The sequence below is a fragment of the Oncorhynchus tshawytscha genome, linkage group LG05 (genome assembly GCF_018296145.1).
Source record: "Oncorhynchus tshawytscha isolate Ot180627B linkage group LG05, Otsh_v2.0, whole genome shotgun sequence".
Classification (NCBI taxonomy): Eukaryota; Metazoa; Chordata; class Actinopteri; order Salmoniformes; family Salmonidae; genus Oncorhynchus; species Oncorhynchus tshawytscha.
The window spans coordinates 69,844,426-69,868,144 of NC_056433.1; the positions used below are offsets into that span (position 1 = coordinate 69,844,426).

Sequence of the window (23,719 nt, forward strand, 5' to 3'; positions counted from 1 at the left end):
GGCTGGGGGCTTGATGGTGATGGGACAGTAAGGATAGGCATCCGGATCACCTTACCTACAACAGCTTGGAGTCCCACAACTTCACAGGGATTATGTAACATACAATGACCAAATCAAATGCAAATGGACAACAGGCAGGGCATGCCTTGACAGGGCAGGGGCCACCACCCACCACGGCGTTGTATTCTGTAACCAACTCAATTCAATAAGTGGTATTCATTCCCAAGAGCCAATTATTGCTGTGCATACAAGAAGTCAAGAAAACAACAAAATGATGACAGGAGAGATGTTTGGTAACCAGCGAAGCAACTTTTTGTGGTTGTTGCCTGCTGTCATAGAGATAAACCTGCCTTCTGTGACTTGCAAGCCAGATTTTTTTATTTATTTTTTATTTATCCGTTATTTTACCAGGTAAATTGACTGAGAACACGTTCTCATTTGCAGCAACGACCTGGGGAATAGTTACAGGGGAGAGGGGGGGGATTAATAAACCAATTGTAAACTGGGGATTATTAGGTGACCATGATGGTTTGAGGGCCAGATTGGGAATTTAGCCAGGATACAGGGGTTAACACCCCTACTCTTACAATAAGTGCCATGGGATCTTTAATGACCTCAGAGAGTCAGGACACCCGTTTAACGTCCCATCCGAAAGACAGCACCCTACACAGGGTAGTGTCCCCAATCACTGCCCTGGGGCATTGGGATATTTTTTAGACCAGAGGAAAGAGTGCCTCCTACTGGCCCTCCAACACCACTTCCAGCAGCATCTGGTCTACCATCCAGGAACTGACCAGGACCAACCCTGCTTAGCTTCAGAAGCAAGATAAATCCATATACAATGTATCTCTTTCTCAAAAATGTTAGACTGAGTGTTGGCCTTGCTGTGAGTTGTTTTGCTTGTGGTGACATTATCACCAGCTGTGGTTGGTATGGCTCACAGGTTTTATATTTTGCAGCCACTGTTTTATCTCTGTTGTTATGTTTACAGAATGATTCTGTGTTTGTATGTTTATTTATGCTATATTTAATTTGTCTGCTCTATGTTGATTATTTTACAATGTTTATTTATTCAACATCATGTATGTGTCATTTCTATATTTCTCTGCCTTTGTTGAACTTCAATCAATCAGTTTGTTGAATATTTTGAAATGGCTCTAGTAACTGCAGTAAGTTCTGTAGTGCCTTGTAACCTTGTCTGTCCTATATATGATGCTGTGGGTGAATGTGTTGTAATGGGAGTAGTAGTTCTAATGATGCAGTATATACTGTATCCCTGCTCCTCTTAATGCTGTGGATGAATGTGTTGTAATGGGTGTAATACTACAGATGTAGGATCTTAATTTGATCACTCACTTTGATCACTTTTGTTGCTGAGAATTTATAGAGTATTCAATGTTTAAAAATACTATTAAAATGTCAGACTTGATTTGCCCTGTCTGTGGATGAATGTGTTGTAATGGGTGTAGTAATTCTAATGTTGTAGTGAAATGTACTCTCTCCCTCCCAGATGATGCTGTGGGTGGTAGCCTCTCTGCTGACCCTGATAGAGGGGGTGTTCTCTGAGGAGGACACAAAGGAGGCCCACACTGAGCAGCTCCAAGCCCAGGAGAGGACCACCACCGCTGGGACCTGGCTCCCAGACCACTACCCAGAGGTCCACCAGCTGGAAGAGAAGAGGGGCGGCCATGGCCAGGCCTCCTGGCCTAGTCTTTTCGGTTAGTACTTCCTCAGAACACTCCACGACCTCAGACAGGGGTCAAATACTGGATGCTGTCACACAAACCACATCACATAAAAAGGCAATGGGCCCTGGTCAAAAAGCGTGCACTACAGTAGGGAAAGGGTGTTATTTGGGATGCAGCCAAATTATCTGGAGCAGAAGACCCCCCAGTGCACCATGGGAAAGCATGTAACATTACTGTATATCAAGGTCTCTGATTGCTGTGTGGGAGCCATCTAACAGTACATACCCAGCCCTGCATGTTCATCTCTGTCCGGAGTTTTTATTAGATGGAGAGGCACATTCTTTATCCTATTCTACATCATTCTGTGTACTGTAACCATAATCAAGTCAGTTTTAGAGCTGTCAAGCTGTCTCTCTGAGAACAACAATTAATACATCTGAAGCTAATGCCTTGAAAGGTAATGGCCATAAAACAAGAGAATGCCTGTGTCCCATATGGCACCCAATTCCCTGTATAGTGCAATACTTGTAACCAGAGCCCTGTAGGAATCCCTATGGGCCCTGGTAAAAAGTAGTGCACTACATAGGGAATAGGGTGCCCTTTGGGAGGCAGTACATCACTCCCTTATGGCTACTAGAACTTCTGGTAGTTTTCAATGCAGCAGGTTGCTGTACATGTTATGTCCTGGGTCTGTGTGGATGGATCTCCACTGACCTCTGAGTTACCAATCACAGGGCTATCGCAGCCAACCCTGAGGCTATGGCTGAGGACACAAACGCGTACAGCAAATTCCACTACGACCTCTGCAGAGACATCAAACAGGCAAAAGGACCATATTGGAACAAGGTGGAATCCTATTATACCAGCTCCGATGCTTGGCGCATGTGGCAGGGGCTACAGTACATTACGGACTACAAAGGAAGCCCTAGCTGTGATCTGCCCAACTATGCTTTCTACCAGACGAACTCGATGCTTTTTATGCACGCTTCAACAAAAACAACACAGAGCCCTGCGTGAGGGCCCCCGCTAATCCGGAGGACTGGGCGATCTCCCTCGCCAACGGCTGACGTGAGTAAGGTTTTTAAGCGGGTCAACACTCGTAAGGACGCAGGGCCAGACAGTATTCCAGTCCTCGAGGTATGTGCAAACCAGCTAGCAGGCATCTTCACTGACATTTTCAACCATCTCCTTGTCCCGGTCTGTAACACACACATGCTTCAAGCTGACTACCATTATTCCTGTTCCCAAAAACTCTAAGGTCTCCTGCCACAATGATTACCGCCCAGTAGCACTCACATCTCTAATAATGAAGTGCTTTGAAAGGCTGGTCATGGCACATATCAATACCATCATCCCAGACACCTTGAACCCACTCCAATTTGCACACCGCCCGAACGAATCCAGACTACCCAATTTCAATTACACTCCACTGGATCCTGGACTTCCTGACAGGCCGACCCCAGGTGGTAAGAGTAGGCAACAACATCTCCACGCTGACCATCAACACTGGGGTCTCTCAGGGGTGTGTGCTTAGTCCCCTCTTGTACTCCTTGGTCACCCATGACTGTGTGGCCACACACTACTCCAACTCCATCATTAAGTTTGCTGATGACACGATAGTGGTCGGCCTGATCACCAGCAGTGATGAGACTTGGAAGTGTGGTGCTAGGACAACAACCTCACCCTCAACTTCAGCAAGACCAAGAGTGTGCAAAGCTGTCATCAAGGCAAAGGGTGGCTACTTTGAAGAATCTGAAATATAATTTTTTATTATTTTATTTGTTTAACACTTTTTTGGTTACTACATGATTCCATATGTGTTATTTCATAGTTTTGATGTCTTCACAATTCTACAATGTAGAAAATAGTCAAATAAAGAAAACCATGGAATGAGTAGGTTTGTGCAAACTTTTGACTGGTACTGTAAGCATTTCAATGTACTTGTGCACATGTGACAATAAACTTGAACTCTGTCAAGAATACACAGGTGTCAGAGGGCAAGATAGTTTCAAGATATTGTATATGAGTACATATCTTTTGGTTTATATTGTTTGTGCTTCTTTATTGACTCTTTGTATACACCCCCCCCCCAAAAAAAAACAAAAAAACAAACAAACATGCGAAATCACTTGTGAAGCCGATTTTTAGAGAGTCTTTGAAGCAACAGTGTCGGAAGTGGTTCCCTAAAGCTTGTGGAATATTTCTATAATTGTATGAAATTATTTTAAACCCTTGTGGCGTGTTTTAACATGGCTAGACTACCAGCTCCCTTGTTCTTGTTTTGCCGGAGGAACATTTTTATTCAAATTCAATTTTTTCATTTTCGTAAACAACACAACATGACCTGACTTGTGTTATTGTAATTCTCTATGCATCAGCTCATACACTGAAAGAAAACGTTCTCCCCAGAAAACCCATTACCAAGACATATGAGCGCATTAAGGACTCAGAGTAGACCTACAAAACTTCAACTGTGCAGTGCATAACCATTCTCAGGTCAGAAGAATGTTAAAACAGCTCTAATGCCTGTGCTATGTTACGCCTATGAAGTAAAAACCTTCAATGTGTTCATGCATCATACATACTGATGGGCTTCAGTAAGTTTATGGAAGGTAAATCTCCCTTTGAAATAACTAATAACTCACACAGAGCAACATTACTTCTCCTGTTGGAGACCAGCCAGCCGCTCCTACTCTCCCTCCTCTCCTCCGGTGGTAATCACCCTACATTGTTACAGTACACTTTGCACCATTCAGCTGATAACAGGAGGAATTCCACTCCCGGTTTCAACACCAGCCCTATCTGCTTTTAATTTAACCACACATGCTCTGTTCTAGCTCCCCCACTAGACTATTCATGTGCACACATGTACACACACACATGTTATGTTCTTCTATCCTGGAGAGGACCTAAACTGTATTTCCATTCAAATACTGTCACGCCCTGACCTGAAAGATCTCTGTTTTCTTTATATTTTGTTTAGGTCAGGATGTGACGGGTGTGTACGCTTGTTTTGTATTGTCTAGGGTTTTGTAGGTCTAGGGGTTTTTGTAATTCTATGTTGGCCTGATATGGTTCCCAATCAGACAGCTGTTTATCGTTGTCTCTGATTGGAGATCATATTTAGGTAGCCATTTCCCTGTGGTGTTTGTGGGATCTTGTCTATGTGTAGTTGCCTGTCAGCACTCGTTTGTATAGCTTCACGGTTTGGTTTGTTATTTTGTTAGTTTGTTCAGTGTTCATTCAGTTAATAAATAAGAATATACGCATACCACGCTGCGCCTTGGTCGGATCCTTATAACGAACGTGACAGAAGATCCCACCAACAAAGGACCAAGCAGCGTGTTCAGGAGGAATGGACCTGGGAAGAGATCCTGGATGGAGCAGGACCCTGGATGCAGGCGGGGGAGTATCGCCGTCCTTAGGAAGAAATTGAGGCAGCGAAAGCGGAATGGCGATATTACGAGGAGTAAGGCAACCCCAATTTTTGGGGGGGCACACGGGGAGATTGGCTGAGTCAGGTTGGAGACCTGAGCCAACTCCTTATGCTTACCATGGGGAGCGTGTGACTGGTCAGACACCGTGTTACGCAGTGATGCACACGGTGTCTCCAGTTCGCATTCATAGCCCGGTGCGCTCTATTCCAGCTACTCGCATTTCCCGGGCTAGAATGGGCATCCAGTCAGGACAGATGGTGCCGGCTCAGCGCTCCTGGTCTCCAGTACACCACTTCCACAGTCCAGTAAGTCCTGTGCCTCCTCTCCGCACTCGCCCTGAGGTGCGTGTCATCAGTCCGGTGCCACCTGTACCAGTCCCACGCATCAGGTCTCCAGTGCGCATCCACAGTCCAGTACGTCCTGTGCCTCCTCTCCGCACTCGCCCTGAGGTGCGTGTCACCAGCCCGGTACTACCAGTGCCGGCACCACGCATCAGACCTCCAGTGCGACTCCACAGTCCAGAGCTCGCCGGTGACAGTTCCCAGTCCAGAGCTTCTAGCGACAGTTCCCAGTCCAGAACCTCCAACAACGTTTCACAGTCCGGAACCTCCAACGACGTTTCACAGTCCGGAACCTCCACCGACGGTCCACAGTCCGGAACCTCCACCGACGGTCCACAGTCCGGAACCTCCACCGACGGTCCACAGTCCGGAACCTCCACCGACGGTCCACAGTCTGGAAACTCCACATAGGGTCCGGGGTCTCCGGCGACGGTCCGGGGTCTCCGGCGACGGTGCCCGGTCCGGAGCCTCCGGCGAGGGTTTTGTAGGTCTAGGGGGGTTTTGTAATTCTATGTTGGCCTGATATGGTTCCCAATCAGACAGCAGTTTATCATTGTCTCTGATTGGGGATCATATTTAGGTAGCCATTTCCCTTTGGTGTTTGTGGGATCTCGTCTATGTGTAGTTGCCTGTCAGCACTCATTTGTATAGCTTCACAGTTCGTTTTGTTATTTTGTTTGTTCAGTGTTCATTCAGTTAATAAATAAGAATGTACACATACCACGCTGCGCCTTGGTCCAATCCTTTTAACGAACGTGACAAATACCTATTTTTTTCCTCATCTTAACCTGTAACCCTAACCTAAACCTAACCCTAACCACTAACCCTTACCTTAAGCCTAATTGTAACCCCAACCCTAAACCTAACCCCTAAGCTTAAAATAGCCTTTGTCCTCATGGGGATGTGTGACATGTCCCCATGTGGGAAAATGTTCCTTGTTTTACTATCCTTGTGGGGACTTTTGGGGATTTTTGGTCCCCACAAGGATAGAAGAACCAACACACACACACACACACACACACACACACACACACACACACACACACACACACACACACCTCAAGCTACAGCACAGACACACACAACAGGCTGCAGCAGTACCTACCCTACACTGTACTCAGTGGCTCTCAACCAGCGAGACTGTGAGAAGTTCACAGATTATGGTTGCTTTACTCAGGCACCATTTTTTGGATCTACTTGCGGAGTTCACAGGTTTAGAGATATTACTTGCTTTCGGTATTATGTCACTCACCTACACCAAAATCCAAAGGGCTAATTTCATACTCTCTCATTGACTTATATTTCCTTAAATTCTCACACAAGAAACACTTTGTACCTATGAATGTTGTGGAAAAGGTTAGTAATTCAAACAAACACATAAAGTGCTATATAGAGAGGTCATTGCATCACCATTTCATTCACCTAGCCTCTCTGTCTGTCTCATAATGTGTCTCCTTGTGTCCTTTCTCCTGTAGAGAACCCAGGTCTTGAGGGCGACGGAGAGGACTATCCGAGCAGGTGGCAACGCTCATCTCCAGACCCAGACCCCGAACCCTCCCGTAGAGGCTCTCGCAAGAAAAGCAAAAAGCCCAAGAACAGCAGCCGGGACTGCCGCATGGAGAAGAAGGAGATGCGTGTCAGAGACCTGGGCCTGGGCTTTGACTCGGATGAGATCATCCTGTTTAAGTACTGTGTGGGGACGTGCTCGAGCTCCCGTAAGAACTACGACCTGGCCCTTAAGGCCCTGATGGAGAACGAGAGTATCCCCAGCAGGAAGGTGAGCGCCCACCCCTGCTGCCGGCCAACCCGCTACGAGACTGTCTCCTTCATGGATGCCCAGACTATATGGCAGACCATCAAGTGGCTGTCAGCGGCTAACTGTAGCTGTGTGGGGTGACGGCCAGGGAGTAAAAGGAAGTCTACCTGCAGAACACACATGCATAAAGAAACTCCAGGGTGAAGAGAGGAAGTGGCTAAGATGCCTTCACTGTGGGCGTGTTGGGCATAAATGGTGGATCAGAGCCTGGACCGAAGCCTTGGCCCAACGGCTGGGTTTCATCCTGACGTGCATCCACTTTGGATTAACCAGTCTTCTCGGGTAGGGAAAGCACGGATGCAAGATAGAGATACAGCCTATCAAATCCCTATGTTTAACAGAGGAGTTACATCCTCGGTCAGAGCCCAGGATTCACGGCTCTGGAGACTGGTGAGGAATGGAGTTCCTGGGCAGGGACTGGGGTGGTTAGGACTGGTTGTCTCCCTCCCTGTGCTGACAGCAAGGTGCCTTTGGTTATGTCAAAAAAGAGGAGATGGTGAAGCAAAAGCCTTGGACCATTGGACCTTAACTCTGAACCAGAAGATGAGCATTTTGGGTTACATGGCACCTGACCGTAAAGAGGGCAAACAGTTTGAAGAACAAATACTTGTGAAGAAATATTAAGAAGTTAAGTTTTTTGGTTTCGAAGGCTCTCCAATAAGACCAAAATAACTATGAGATGTAATGCATTTTTATGTTTCCTTCTTCAATGGCAGCTCATCCACATAGGGATTGGTCATAGCAAGGTAGCTTTGAGCCAACCGTAGTACATCTCCCATCTCCAAGTGTTTCATCATGGCATTCAGTTGTGTGCTTAGTGATAGGAATCATCTACTCTTACTTTAGTAACTCATGCATGCTTTGAGAACAATACCAAAACGGTATCAACTGTACCTACTTAGATTTAACTGTAAAGTCTAGCAGAATCTGAAGCACTTGTTTGTAGCTTGGCCCAACTTGTTTACTGTACATGTCTATAAACAGTGTGTTGTAGGATGCCATCACAGGGCCAAGGTCAGTCATGGCCCAGCCATACCTCATGCTGCCTGACACACAGCTTTCATCACAGGGTTTATTTTCAGCTCTGAACGTGGCACTTCACCGCTGTCAATTTAACTTTTTGGATTACAAAGATAATTGAGCATATTGACAACTGTTATTCAGAATGTGCTTATCATACTTTGTACCATGATAGTATACTGTAAATATCTCATATTGCATAATTTATCTATGTTATGTTTCTTATGGACAAACAGAACTCTTCATTGACACCACTCTGTTGCATCTGTGTTGAAGGAACGTTTGAGTGGACCCCATATGTACATAATGTATTCTGATTGGCTGCCTCTCCACACCTGACCATTGAAATGGAGACATACAGCAGAGAGAATAAGACATAATGTACTGTAGATACAGTATATAAAAACAAGGGGAAAGTTTACGAACTAATGTATCCCACATATTGCATTATAGTATATTTATGTATTTATAAAGTATTGTATAAACTGTAGCTCCCTCTCTCTGTGTTCTTTAGATTGTTGATGGTTAAGCGACAGTGTAGGTGTTGAGAAACATATATTCATATCAAGTGGTGTTAAGAAAATAGAAGTGAAGCATTATTTTTGTTCAACTGTTGGAGTTTGTACAGTAGATTTTCATAAAGAAATGTTCATCTGTTTGTAGTAGGCTATGTGCATTGTGTACATTGTGCCTAGTTCTCAGGATCATGCTGTTATGTTTTACATTAGCTGAAAGACATATCTCCTCAATCTCTTTATAGTTAGATATCATCTGGAGAACTATTGTTTATTATAGAAATGTTATGATCAATCTTTCAAGAAGTGTTTGTATTCACAATAATCAACAATCAAGAGTCTATTGAAAGATGTATCTATACATTGTTATTATATCCATGATGTCATTCATTGTCTCAATCTGTGTTTCCTACCCAGATCCCACCACCAATGGTAGGCCTACTAAAGTTTAACCAAAACATGTACTGAGAGAGGTTTCTATTCCATTTTAACCATGTGCTTCAACCGTAACACATACAGAGATTTTGTGTTTGCTAGTTGTTCACAGAAATATGTTTAGGGACTGGCAAAGTGTGTACACAGATGATAACTGGTCTTTATTCTGCCTTCAGTATATGTACAGTTTGTGGTTATATTAAGCTGCAGCATCTGGTGTGCATTTAATCTGCAAACATGGGGCCTTCACCCATTGTTTAGGTCCAAACTTAACTTCCCTGTTAGATGCCATGCATCTCATCATCGCCGAATTGTACATTAGGGAAAGTATTTATTACATTTAAATTATTTATTTATTGTAATTTTATGTGATACACTTGTTACAAATATCAGATGTTTATAATTGATGAAGTGGCCATGTATGCTTTATTTTCTCTTACTATTGTCTTCTCTGTGGAAAGAGCAAGAATGCCCCCCCCCCCCACACACACACACACACACACACACACAGAGAGAGAGGCAGACAAGGAGGGATTTAACTTTCAAAACAGTGCATGTAGGTATATCCACTACATGTTTATATGAACCAGATACACTGATAGAAAACAATCTAATTTAACCTGGTGTAGACTCCTCCACTAGCTCTGTCAGTCACATTTGTTGCCAGAGAACCTTGCCAAGAGATGAGTGTTAGTCCCTGGCACCCTGGTATCAGAGACCAAACACCTCTGTTCCCTTTTTAGATGTTGCTCTAAAACCCAATTCATACCCTACACAAGTACACATCCACAATTAGCTATGCAAAATGGCAATCCTGCATTGTTCTGTCGCAAAAATATGCAAACGTGTGCAGCCCCGCAATTTGGAACTCGACGCAAGTATGTAGGATTACCTCTTGCATAGTTAATTGCATTCTTTGATTGTTTACTTGTGTAGGTTATAAATTAGGCTTAAAGGGAATCTTCACAATTTTTCAACTTCGTATTCATCACCTCCAGCATCACCCCAACATCAACATATGTGAAAATGGTGCATTTCTATGTTTTGTAGTAAAAGGATAGGGGTAGATAAGTGTTTCCAATGACATCATCGGTGTGGATTGTGTGATTTTGACCAATTGTGAGTAGGCATTTTCTACTAATTGTCGACGAACTGGTTGATGTCATTAGAAACACTTATCTTTCTCCATCTTTTTTTTTAGTACAAAACATATAAACGCACCATTTTCACATATGTTGATGTTGAGGAGGTGCTGGAGATGATGAATATAAAGTTGAAAAATGTTGAATTTTCCCTTTTAAGTCAGACACAGCACTAGGCCTACTTCTGTTCATGGGACCTTGTTGTAGTTCCATACATTTACCTGTTATTAAAACAACCTTATTATCCAGTGTTTAACGAAGACAATAAAGACGTATTCATATTATAATGACATGGTAGTGCATTGTTATTCTTGTTATTATTATTATTGTGTTACTGTCATGTCTGAAAGGTCTCATGGATGCTATTGTTGTACTTCTCTTAAAAGAATAAAGCTTCTTTACACGTGAAAATGTATCTCCTGTCCTTGTTTTACATACACCCGACTTAACCATACCCCTGATAAAAATGTGCTTTAAGATAGAAATACACAAAGGTCATATATGGTACATCTGCAATAGGCAGAGGTTAATCAAAGAATGTTTGTGACTGTAATCATAACTATTTATAAGTAGTTGTTACTAATGGCTTTTAATTAAGGAAGAACAGTGCAGATGCAAAGTTTGGTAACAGAATCTACACCATAGAACCCTCCAAGCTCGTCATCAAGCTCGAGACCCTGGGTCTCGACCCCGCCCTGTGCAACTGGGTACTGGACTTCCTGACGGGCCGCCCCCAGGTGGTGAGGGTAGGCAACAACATCTCCTCCCCGCTGATCCTCAACACTGGGGCCCCACAAGGGTGCGTTCTGAGCCCTCTCCTGTACTCCCTGTTCACCCACGACTGCGTGGCCATGCACGCCTCCAACTCAATCATCAAGTTTGCGGACGACACAACAGTGGTAGGCTTGATTACCAACAACGACGAGACGGCCTACAGGGAGGAGGTGAGGGCCCTCGGAGTGTGGTGTCAGGAAAATAACCTCACACTCAACGTCAACAAAACTAAGGAGATGATTGTGGACTTCAGGAAACAGCAGAGGGAACACCCCCCATCCACATCGATGGAACAGTAGTGGAGAGGGTAGCAAGTTTTAAGTTCCTCGGCATACACATCACAGACAAACTGAATTGGTCCACTCACACAGACAGCATCGTGAGGAAGGCGCAGCAGCGCCTCTTCAACCTCAGGAGGCTCAAGAAATTCGGCTTGTCACCAAAAGCACTCACAAACTTCTACAGATGCACAATCGAGAGCATCCTGGCGGGCTGTATCACCGCCTGGTATGGCAACTGCACCGCCCTCAACCGTAAGGCTCTCCAGAGGGTAGTGAGGTCTGCACAACGCATCACCGGGGGCAAACTACCTGCCCACCACTAACATTGAGTGGCTACTGCCAACACACTGTCAATGACACTGACTCTACTCCAGCCACTTTAATAATGGGAATTGATGGGAAATGATGTAAATATATCACTAGCCACTTTAAACAATGCTACCTTATATAATGTTACTTACCCTACATTATTCATCTCATATGCATACGTAGATACTGTACTCTATATCATCGACTGCATCCTTATGTAATACATGTATCACTAGCCACTTCAACTATGCCACTTGGTTTACATACTCATCTCATATGTATATACTGTACTCGATATCATCTACTGTATCTTGCCTATGTGTGCCTATCTGTACCATCACTCATTCATATATCCTTATGTATATATTTTTTATCCCCTTACACTGTGTATAAGACAGTAGTTTTTTGGAATTGTTAGTTAGATTACTTGTTCGTTATTACTGCATTGTCGGAACTAGAAGCACAAGCATTTCGCTACACTCGCATTAACATCTGCTAACCATGTGTATGTGACAAATAAAATTTGATTTGATTTGATTTGAATGACGGCACAAACAGCACAAACCGTCATTCTGTTACCAAAATGTGCATCTGCACAGTTCTTCAAGTAAATGTTTTTTTTGTGAAATATTCAGTGGAAACTGGTAAAAGTAGTCCTTGTGCATAGAGCTGTATGGTTTGTTCAACTTTGCAATCATTGATTTTTGTTTGACATACATTTTAAAGTGAAAAATTCAGCATCACTCTGTGACCATGGAATTGCCCAGGACTGAATGCAGATCTGAGTTCATTCATCAATAACTCTTTGGCTTCTTTGTTTCTCCCATGTATTTGTTAATGGATTGAACAGGAGGCAGGTTCTTCATTCCCAAAACACTGGACTATTTACACCCTGCCTGAGCTCAAGTTGTTTGGCCACCTGCCCTGTGGCTGTGAGATATTATTATTACACTGTGTTCTCTCTTCAGGGGTACAGTAAAGAGATCAGAATGTAGATTTGCACCTCCTAGAGCAGGTCCTCACGCTGACTGTGTGTAATCGGTGAGTCATGCAATGTGCTGTGGCATAGACAGATGACAGCACATTGTCATACAGAGTGGGGCATTACTGGGCAACACTGGGGCCTGCCTCATGGTTTAAAAAGGTGTCTTATCTTAACAGTAAAGGTGTTCATGCAAGAGAAACGGTCTATCAAGAGTTTGATGGTGTTGGATAAGAGAACAAGACTTGCCTTGTGTGGTAGTTTACAGAGACGTGCAGAACGTGGTGTTGGCTCTGTGCTTATTGAAAAAACTCCTGTGGGAACTCCTTTTCCAATTGAGGCCCTGTCACTCAGACCATTGAAGAGCAACCATGGCAGAACGCGGGCAGTAAACTCATACACATACACGCATCAAAGGCCTTTCATATGATATAACCATTCTGATCACCATTGCATGTCTTCACAATATTGAGACTAAAATGTGTTCTAATCTCGGCCCCAGAACCAAAACAGCGACTTGATTTTGGCACTGTCACAATAGTGTGTTGTAATTAGCTACCAGGGCCAAATCTAACACATGAATTGAAATGCTGCAGACTAGCCTAGTTCAGTCCAGACTCAGTCAGTGATGCTGCAGACTAGCCTAGTTTAGTTTAGACTCAGTCAGTGATGCTGCAGACTAGCCTAATTCAGTCCCGACTCAGTCAGTGATGCTGCAGACTAGCCTAGTTTAGTCTAGACTCAGTCAGTGATGCTGAAGACTAGCCTAGTTTAATCTAGACTCAGTCAGTGATGCTGCAGACTAGCCTAGTTTAGTCTAGACTCAGTCAGTGATGCTGCAGACTAGCCTAGTTTAATCTAGACTCAGTCAGTGATGCTGCAGATTAGCCTAGTTTAGTCTAGACTCAGTCAGAGATAATGATAATGACTCAGGTGTCTAAAATAGGAACCTGACCCTGGATCTTATCACCTGTTCTTTCACCTGCCCACGTCCCATATAGCCTTGCATGAGAGAAAGACCGACCACAATAAAACAGAAGCTGATTGGGAAACCCTCAACTTGTATCCCATATGGAACCCCATTCCCTACATAGTGCACTACTTTTGACCAGATCCCCATGGACCCTGGTAAAAAGTAGAGCACTAAATAGAGAATGAAGTGCCATTTGGGATGCACACACTGTGGCAGCCGGCCAGGTCAGTGGTTACCTAGACCTCACCTCACCTTACCACACCCAGCTCTGCCCTGCCCCCATGTTCCCTGATCCTGGTTTACAAGGGATAAGGGGAGGCTGTGGAGAAACCTTGCAGAGTTTATGGAAACTCTTATGTTTCTTATCAGACATGTGAATGGGAGATCTGCACTGGCTGTAGGAACATTAACTCCATGTTAACACAGGTGTGCTACAGATGCCCAAACACAGAGATGAACAGTGATGATAAAGATATTTAAGCTTTTCACACTTGAAGTAGCATAATCTTTACCTAGCAATCAATTCAGTAAAAGACAGTGTTGGGGAAGCTACTCTGAAAATATAGTTCATCAAGCTACCAATCACTTCACACTGGAAGAAGTTAAGCTACACTACAGCTACCCTTAAGAAACATATTATTTACTTAAGCTCTGAAAAAGTAGTTCACTACATCCAAACTATTTAGTGAAAAATTGTCATAGACTGCAAATTGCAAGGGCAGATCACGTTTGGGTCATACGTTAACATAGTCTGTAATTTAGCCTATTAAACACCCAAAAACATGTTTCAAGTGAGATTTATGCAGGTCTTATGCAAAAAAGGAAAAGATTGCCTACTTCACCTGTATTTTCTTTTCAGAAAAAAGGTCGTGTAGTTACAGTAGTTAGCTAACATGGCAAAAAAAGTTATTAAAACTACTGAAAACACTACCTAGATTTGAATTTAGTTCAAATACCACCAAGCTACAATATAGTTAAATTACCGCAACACTGGTGAAAGGTGAATTCAGTATTTGTTAGGGTTTCCCAGCTCTGTGAATTGTGGTCTATGAGCAGATGTCAACAACATAACATAAAGAAGACACAGCTAGACACATGCTTTTAATCATGAAAAAAAATGGATACTGATATAACTACTGAATAAAACTGCCATTCAACATTATAATCTCACATGTGTAATGTGTTGTCAACTGAGTGCTGCATAGCTTGTCTCAGTAGGTCCCCTGGTGGCCAATGATGGCCTATGAGCTTTTTCCCACACTGTATTTCCAAAACGATAATTATTTTTTGAGCCTTAACGGTCGCCATATGATTGTGCAACCTGCGCGCGGGATATTTAACAGACGTAAACAAACCACGGAGAAACATGGGAGTCTAGCTAGCTAGCTAATCAATTGTTGTAGCAACTGTCATGTATATTTGGTCAACTTAACTATTCATCTACAGCAGTTATCATATCCTAACCACCCCATTGATCACCAGAGACGAGGAAAATGGTAAGTAGTTCGTTGCTAATACGCTTGTTGTCGAAGCAGCAGTTGCTAGCTCGCTAACGTTAGCTAGTTAGCGCAGTGCATAGCCAGAATGTTGAATACAATTAAATTTGATCTCACTCTACCGGTTTCCTTGGTGGTTGGTCCTTATGCAGCGTGGAATTTGAGACACCATATCTACAATAATCCAAACTGCGAACAGACATGTTTTCTGAATGGTTCTCTATTTCCTCACCTGACAAATCCCTTTTGTCTCTACTTCACCTCATGGCAACAACAAAAATCCTACATGTGCGCCATATATATGCATGAGGCTTGTGGGGGAACATTTATTTTGACATAAGGAGGAGCAGAGAGAAAATGATTTGTGACATTAAATGGTCTACTCAAATGTGTATTATGTCATGACAGAGGAGAAGCCTAGCACCAAGCCAGGTTGCCAAAAGGAAGCATGGAGGAGATTCGTCCGAGGATGAGGATTGGAATCCAGAAGAAGATGTAAGTTATGTTTGGGTTGATCAGATACTCATCCATTTTGACTATGATGTCCTACTTATATTTCACTGTCAAGCAGATCGGTTAACACAACATGTTGTTTCAGACCAAAATAAGGAAGGGAGGAAATGAAAGCAGAGAAAGCTATATCTCTCCCTTCAGAAAGCCTTTGACACAGTTGACCAACCAGCCTGTATGTGTAGACAGCAATGCACATGTGAGTATGGTCATTTTGACGCATAAATGAATTTGACAAGTGTGTGGCATGTGCTTACACAAACAATCAGTATAATGCTGCTATAGACATGCCAATCATTTTGAAGTACTTTGTTCATGGATGTATTGTCTTTACAGGAAGCCTTAATTCGAAGTATTCTCTCAAAACCTTTTAAAATCCCCATCCCCAATTACACAGGTAAGTAAATATGTCAAATCAATGTTGCTACCCTAGGTCTTCTCCACATATCTCTATATGACTATCTTTAGGAACAGTCTCAGTATATTATGCTAAGTAATGGATCTATCTATTACAATGGTATTGTGTTTGTTCTATAGGCTCTCTGGGGATAAGAGCACTAGGACTGAAGCGTGCGGGGGTACGGAAGTCTCTTCACGACCCATTTGAAAACGGTGCACTGGTCCTCTATGAGCCTCCAGTGCTGAGCGCTCATGAGCTGATAAAAGCAGAGAAGTGAGTTAATCTCAATATTTAGGGAGGGATTAGAAAATGTTGCTGTGAAGTCCGTAGCACAATTATGGTAGGGAGAGATTAGGAAAAACATGGTGATGTGAAGTCAATAGCTCAGCTACTGTCTCAGATCGTTATAAAGATCAGACTTTTGGTGATAACTTTGCACAAAATGACATGTTGTAGTAGAAGTTTATTAATATGTCTCTCTGTGTGCAGAGATAAACTGCCTGTACATGTTGTCGTGGATCCAGTCCTTGGAAAGGTCCTCAGACCCCATCAGAGAGAGGTACAGTCTCTTTGTAAATCTTGATACTTTTCTGTGTCCCAAATGGCACCTTTTTCCCTATATAGTGCACTAGTTTTGACCAGGGCCCAGAGCACACTTAATTGTATTTGTGTATACATTTGTTTCTAATAACCAGATTTTGTTGTATTCTGTCAGGGAGTGAAATTCCTTTGGGACTGTGTGACCGGGAGACGTATTGCCGACTCGTATGGCTGCATCATGGCTGATGAGATGGGGCTGGGGAAAACCCTGCAGTGTATTGCCCTCATGTGGACCCTGCTGCGCCAGAGTCCTGATGCCAAGCCTGAGATAGACAAGGCCATTGTTGTTTCACCCTCCAGTTTGGTTCGTAACTGGTACAATGAGGTGGGAAAGTGGCTGGGCGGACGCATCACACCGGTGGCCATCGATGGTGGATCCAAGGAGGAGATAGACAAAAAACTAGGTAGGTTTGTTTTGACCATTAAGCATTATTCCTGTTGTGGCAATACTTTTAGCCATGGCATGGTTGTTCCCAGGACTCCCTGGAGAAACGGTGACAATTGTTACTTAGTGGACTATTCAGGCTAAATAAATAAGAATAACGTAAACCCAGTTCAATGTTAACATTTTATGTGCTTGACAGTGAACTGGGTTTATGTGCTTGACAGTGAACTTCATGACCCAGCATGGCTTGAGGGTTCCTACTCCAATCCTGATCATTTCATACGAGACGTTCCGGCTTCATGCTGAAGTTCTACACAAAGGAAAAGTGGGACTTGTCATCTGTGATGAGGTACCGTGACGAGGAGATGTAGGCCAATATTCACAATGTGGTGCTGATCTAGGATCAGGTCCCCACTTGTTAATTACCGATCCTAGATCAGCACTCCTACTCTATGTTTTATGAACACAGGTCCTGGTTCTTAGGCTTTTGCTTAGGTTTTGGATTGATGTTATCCTCAAATGGCCCATATACAAGTAGTAATAGTTGTAATATATTGTGTTCATTTCCAGATTTGATTTAACGTGGTTATGCCAATAGCACCTTGTTCCTTGTGCACCCTGTAGGGTCATCGGCTGAAGAACTCGGACAACCAGACGTACCAGGCTCTGAATGCTATGAGTGCCCAGAGGAGGGTGCTTATCTCAGGCACTCCCATTCAGAATGACCTGCTGGAATACTTCAGTCTGGTGCACTTTGTCAACGCTGGCATCCTGGGTAAGCTGACACTACATGGAGGCAAATGGACAAAATTCTATAAAAAGTTGATGTGAAAATTTCTAAGGTATGTATGCTTTCTGAATAGACGGAGAGACATGTTAAATGAGGTCGGTTAGATCTCCCCTTCTCTGCCTTCTAACTGTCCTCGTGTGGTTTTTCTTTCCCTTCTCAGGAACAGCCCAGGAGTTTAAGAAGCGTTTTGAGCTCCCCATCCTGAAGGGTCGTGATGCAGACGCCAGCGACAAAGACAGGCAGGCTGGAGAGGAGAAACTCAAGGAGCTGATCAGCATTGTCAATGGGTAAACCTCACACTTTGCTGAAGACTTAATAGTTTACCTACAACACAATGGACATCTTTATGGTCATGTGTATTTTCAGACTATCTGCCTAATATATCTTAGCTTGGCTGAAGCGCAGACCCACATGGTACACAGTGAGCAAGTCGGTCACTTTAGTCAGGCAAACCTTAACTACTTAATATGTCCGGGACAATACCAGTTTGTGATACTCGTTAGTATCGTGGCAAGGAAGCAAAACATGAAACTTTAGGAAAACCAAAATCCTTATGTTGTCATCCAGACTCCCATTTTATATTTTCTATAGCACACTATATTTGACATACAGTAGGTTTTTAAAGGGCCAGAGAGTTTGGTCTGCTTCGTGTTTTCATTTTTACCATGGAAAAACTTTTGTGATACTGGTATCGTAACAGCCCTATACTTAATATTTTTCTCTCCTCGGTGGTTTTAGATGCTTGATTCGGAGAACCTCAGACATCCTCTCAAAGTATCTTCCTGTTAAGATCGAGCAGGTCGTCTGTTGCAGGTCACTCTTCCGTTTTCATGTATTTTTACATTTTAAGATTTGTTATATGTATTGATTGCAACTGACCACTGATAATGGTATTTCTGATGGTAATTAACAGGTGTGTTTAGTGTCACAAATAATGGTGTCGTGGTTCAACTAATTGCAAATGTATACTATAAAAATAAGTTGATGTTGGATAGTAAACAATACCAAAAAAGTCTTTGTGCAACCAAACTTCCAGAAGTAATCAAGGCACTCTCATTTAGTGGAAAGATTTAAAAGCCTGTATTGTTCACGGCTTAATATTTACGTGTTCTCTGCAGGCTGACCCCCCTCCAGTCAGAGCTGTATAAACTGTTCCTGAGGCAGGCTAAGCCCTTACAGACACTGCAGCAGCAGGGCAAGATCAGTGTCTCCTCTCTGTCCTCCATCACCTCTCTCAAGAAGCTCTGTAACCGTAAGTGTCCAAATGACAACAAATCAACTGGTGCTTTCTTATATGTATTGTCTTTATTTTATTATTAGTGAAGTCCTCCCATGTACATTACTGTCCTGACACAACGTTGTTGTTGTTGTGTGGATATCCATTTGTTAGCTGTTTGGTTTTGCGTCAGTGTTTGTTGGTCTGTTGTATTGTGACTTATTTCTGCTTTGCCTCCCAGACCCGGCTCTCATCTATGATAAGTGTGTGGAGCGGGATGAGGGCTTCGATGGGGCCCTGAATCTCTTCCCTACAGGATACTCCACCAAGGCTGTGGAGCCACAGCTTTCTGGTAAGAACACATTATTTCCATTTTGGAAGGATTAGGGACAGGTAACACTTAGAACTCGCAGATATAATTCATTACGATGCTGTTTTTTAATGCATTGTCATGAGCATGTACAGTATTATCCCCTTATAAATAAGCAATAAGGCCTGAGGAGTGTGGTATATGTCTAATATTCCACAGCTAAGGGCTGTTCTTATGCACAATGTAACGCGGAGTGCTTGGACACAACCCTTAGCCATGGTACATTGGCCATATACCACAAACCCCAGAGGTGGCTTATTGCTATTATAAACAGGTTACAAACAAAAAAAGTGTCATACCAATGGTATACAGTCTGATATAACATTCAGGGCTTGAACCACCTGATTTTATAATGAATTATAATCACCCCATTGTTAATATGGGATCTATAATGACGTTGATCTTTCCTCCAGGTAAAATGCTGGTTCTGGACTATATCCTGGCCATGACCAGAAGCACCACCAGTGACAAAGTGGTGTTGGTCTCCAACTACACACAAACACTGGACCTCTTTGAGAAGCTCTGTCGAACTCGAAGGTAAGAAAGGAACTGACACAGGAGCTGTCACATCCATTGTTTTCAGTTATTCTTGAAAATGAACTTTGAGAATGGAAAGAAACCACTTTCTTCTTTTGATCAGATACCTCTACGTTCGGCTTGATGGCACAATGTCCATCAAGAAGAGAGCAAAGATAGTGGAGAGGTTCAACAGCCCATCTGTAGGTAGTGAACATGTTGTAAATGGCATCTTGCTATAAGAGTTTGTTTGATCATAAGTATTTACATGACATCTCTCTTACTCAGAGCCCAGAGTTCATATTTATGCTGAGCAGCAAAGCTGGGGGGTGTGGCCTGAATCTGATTGGTGCTAATCGCCTGGTGATGTTTGACCCTGACTGGAACCCAGCCAATGACGAGCAGGCTATGGCTCGAGTCTGGAGAGACGGACAGAAAAAGACCTGCTACATCTACAGACTGCTTTCAGTGAGTAGAACAGAGAATGACTAGAGGATCATACTGAAAAGTGGTGTCAATTTATTCATTTGATTTATATCGCTTTTCCAAGTGCTTGGGGAGGGAGGGGAGACTCACCTCGGTATGGAGCATGGTGCTATTTGCAATTGAACTATCAAAATGGTGTTTTAAGTCACGTGTATGACTGACAGTTGCTCTGTGTGAATGTGTGTTCCTGCAGACAGGGACAATTGAGGAGAAGATCCTTCAGAGGCAGGCCCATAAGAAGGCTCTGAGCAGCTGTGTGGTGGACGAAGAGCAGGATGTGGAGAGACACTTCTCTCTGGGGGAGCTACGAGAACTCTTTCATCTCAGTGAGGAGACCACCAGTGACACGCATGACAGGTACACACACACACACACACAAAACCGGTACAAACACAGTTCGCAGCAGTAGGCAGAGCCCATTGACAGTAATTTAAAGATGGTTGCGGTCAATTCTTGGATGTCGTTACATCCTCCCTCTTTGGAAGAGTTCACTAATGTTAACTATTCTGTCTCCTGTGCCCCTGCCAGGTTCCGCTGTCGGCGCTGTGTGAATGGGCGACAGGTGCGGCCCCCTCCTGAGGACTCTGATTGTACCTGTGACCTGTCCCAGTGGCAACACTGCTCTGACAAGAGGGGCCTGAGAGACCCCATACTGCAGGCCTCCTGGGACGCTGCCATCTCCTTTGTCTTCCACCAGCGCTCCCACGAGGACCAGAGAGGGGTTGTGTGACAGCCATGCGGTCTGAGACAACCAGGAGTAATGGTATTTGATGAGAAGGCCTAGCCCTGAACCAAGGACGGCCAACCAGCACATAAGAGCAACGTTACTGGACAAGAGGGCCCAGGAAAACTGTCTGTGCTGTCTGGAATCCTTGGGATGTCCGTACCCTAAACCGCTACCCCTTTTAAATTTCAATGTGGTAGGGATGTCCTAAGGACCCAGGATTGCACGGACCCTAGGAAAACAGACCTCTTATGATGGGAATACTACTTATCGTGATGGCTTCACGGCTGAATTCCCCCATACTCTTTATAAGGGTGTTTAACAGAGTAATAACCATATTGAAGACCGTTTTCTTCTTATGAAAGACAATCCTACCTGCAGTTGTCCACACATCTCTCTTTACAGTCTTTTGGGTTGTACCCACAGTGTAAATGTTATTGTTTTCTGTTAAATCGTATACTTTTTTCCCTTGATAATGAAAATGTTTTGTAAAGAACTGACAATTTCACTAATGTCAGGATTTATTGAACCAGGACAAGTGTTCGCAATTCAACAAACAAGATATTAACAAAACAATTATTTAAGGGCTGCAGATGCTGCATTAAACATGGCAATATGTAAACAATAACATAGATGCTGAGTAAAGGGTAACAAACAAACATTGGTGAGCTGAACAATATAAAGGAAATGGTGCATTTTTGTTATTTTTCACACAATTAGGATAAAGTTAATTATTATTTCATTTGAAATGCCAAATAAGGCCACTTATTATTAGTTATTTTTGGCTTCAGGCATGCAACAGTCTTGACTAGGGTGGTAAAGGAAGGATATACTACTGGATGTATTTCCAGTTTATCAGTGAACTACCAGAATGTTGGAGGATTCTACATAATCTAATCTATCAAGACAGCTAGTGGCACTTTTGCGTATTTAAGACTTGTACAGGTGCATAATAACCTCTGGCCCTTTGTGTGGCCTTACCACATGTAAAATATTTTATAGAGTGACAGTTGTAAAACATTATCCTAAATATAAACCATTGGTGTTTAATATGAGGGTTTCAGCATGAAATATATATTTCTATATTTACAGTATTTCTTGCCAATGTTTTGGAGTCTAACTGGCGGAAGTTGTTGTGAAGAAAATCAGTGGGAAGAGTTGCAGAGTTAACTGAAAATAATGCCATTGATGATTAGATGCTTCCCCATCCCCCATTAATTAGGCTATTTTCTCTTGAACCATGTGGTCTCTACTAGAAACTCATGGGCACATTAATATATATATATCAGCAAAAAAAGAAACGGTCAACTGCGTTTATTTTCATCAAACTTAATGTGTAGATATTTGTATCAACATAAGATTCAACAACTGAGGCAAACTGAACAAGTTCCACAGACATGTGACTAAAAGAAATGGAATAATATGTCCCTGAACAAAGGGGAGGTCAAAATCAAAAGTAACAGTATCTGGTGTGGCCACCAGCTGCATTAAGTACTGCAGTGCATCTCCTCATGGACTGCACCAGATTGGCCAGTTCTTGATGTGAGATGTTACCCCATTCTTCCACCAAGGCACCTGCAAGTTCTCTGACATTTCTGGGGGGAATGGCCCTAGCCCTCACCCTCCAATCCAACAGGTGCCAGACGTGCTCAATGGGATTGAGATCCGGGCTCTTTGGTGGGCATGGCAGAACACTGACATTCCTGTCTTGCAGGAAATCATGCACAGAACGAGCAGTATGGCTGATGGCATTGTCATGCTGGAGGGTCATGTTAGGATGAGCCTGCAAGTAGGGTAACACATGAAGGAGGAGGATGTCTTCCCTGTAACGCACAGCGCTGAGATTGCCTGCAATGACAACAAGCTCAGTCCGATGATGCTGTGACACACCTCCCCAGACCATGACGGACCCTCCACCTCCAAATCAATCCCGTTCCAGAGTACAGGCCTCGGTGTAACGCTCATTCCTTTGACAATAAACGCGAATCCGACCATCATCCCTGGTGAGACAAAACCACAACTTGTCAGTGAAGAGCACTTTTTGCCAGTCCTGTCTGGTCCAGCGTCGGTGGGTTTGTGCCCATAGGTGACGTTGTTGGCCATGTAGTGTATATTATGTTTTTTAAATTATTTTATTACAGCTGGGACCAAATGTTATAATGTCCTCTTAACCCCTCAGGTCTTTCTCCATGGAGATGCACTCTGCTACAGAGTTCCACAAAGAGCGTTGGACTAGTAACTGGAAGGTTGCAAGTTCAAACCCCCCTACCTGACAGGCAGTTAACCCACTGTTCCTAGGCCGTCATTGAAAATAAGAATTTGTTCTTAACTGACTTGCCTAGTTAAATAAAGGTTAAAATTAGTGCGTTCTACTATTTAAGCCACACAGCCATGCAATCTCCATAGACAAACACTGGCAGCCTTACTGAAGAGCTCAGTGACTTTCAACTCGGCACAGTAATCAGATGCCACCTTTCCAACAAGTCAGTTCGTCAAATGTATGCCCTGCTAGA

General features: G+C 43.3%; 2 protein-coding genes across 3 annotated transcripts in view; both read left to right on the forward strand.

Moving 5' to 3' along the window:
* Positions 1 to 9,733, forward strand: part of LOC112251286 (neurturin) — a 38,828-nt gene extending 29,095 nt beyond the window's left edge. For both annotated transcript variants that reach the window (XM_024422198.2, XM_024422197.2), the window contains exons 3-4: positions 1,511 to 1,718; positions 6,942 to 9,733. In XM_024422198.2, the coding sequence (XP_024277966.1) occupies positions 1,511 to 1,718; positions 6,942 to 7,363 (630 nt within the window). In that variant the 3' untranslated portion in view covers positions 7,364 to 9,733. The remainder of the gene's footprint in view (positions 1 to 1,510; positions 1,719 to 6,941) is intronic.
* Positions 9,734 to 15,035: 5,302 nt separating this feature from the next.
* On the forward strand, positions 15,036 to 22,602 carry rad54l (RAD54 like). The gene is made up of 18 exons (XM_024422199.2): positions 15,036 to 15,209; positions 15,618 to 15,704; positions 15,808 to 15,918; positions 16,056 to 16,116; positions 16,257 to 16,392; positions 16,609 to 16,678; positions 16,835 to 17,123; positions 17,329 to 17,453; positions 17,729 to 17,879; positions 18,055 to 18,181; positions 18,633 to 18,707; positions 19,013 to 19,146; positions 19,352 to 19,462; positions 19,894 to 20,017; positions 20,121 to 20,199; positions 20,285 to 20,464; positions 20,676 to 20,839; positions 21,011 to 22,602. Exons 1-18 carry the CDS (start codon positions 15,207 to 15,209, stop codon positions 21,210 to 21,212), a joined length of 2,229 nt encoding a protein of 742 aa, XP_024277967.1. The 5' UTR covers positions 15,036 to 15,206; the 3' UTR covers positions 21,213 to 22,602.
* Positions 22,603 to 23,719: the final 1,117 nt, after the last annotated feature.

Bases quoted from the DNA above. Each gene is read 5' to 3' on its own strand.
- rad54l (XM_024422199.2), top strand. The intron at 15,919-16,055 runs GTGAGTATGGTC...TTGTCTTTACAG, and splicing joins GTGTAGACAGCAATGCACAT to GAAGCCTTAATTCGAAGTAT. The intron at 18,708-19,012 runs GTCACTCTTCCG...TGTTCTCTGCAG, and splicing joins GAGCAGGTCGTCTGTTGCAG to GCTGACCCCCCTCCAGTCAG.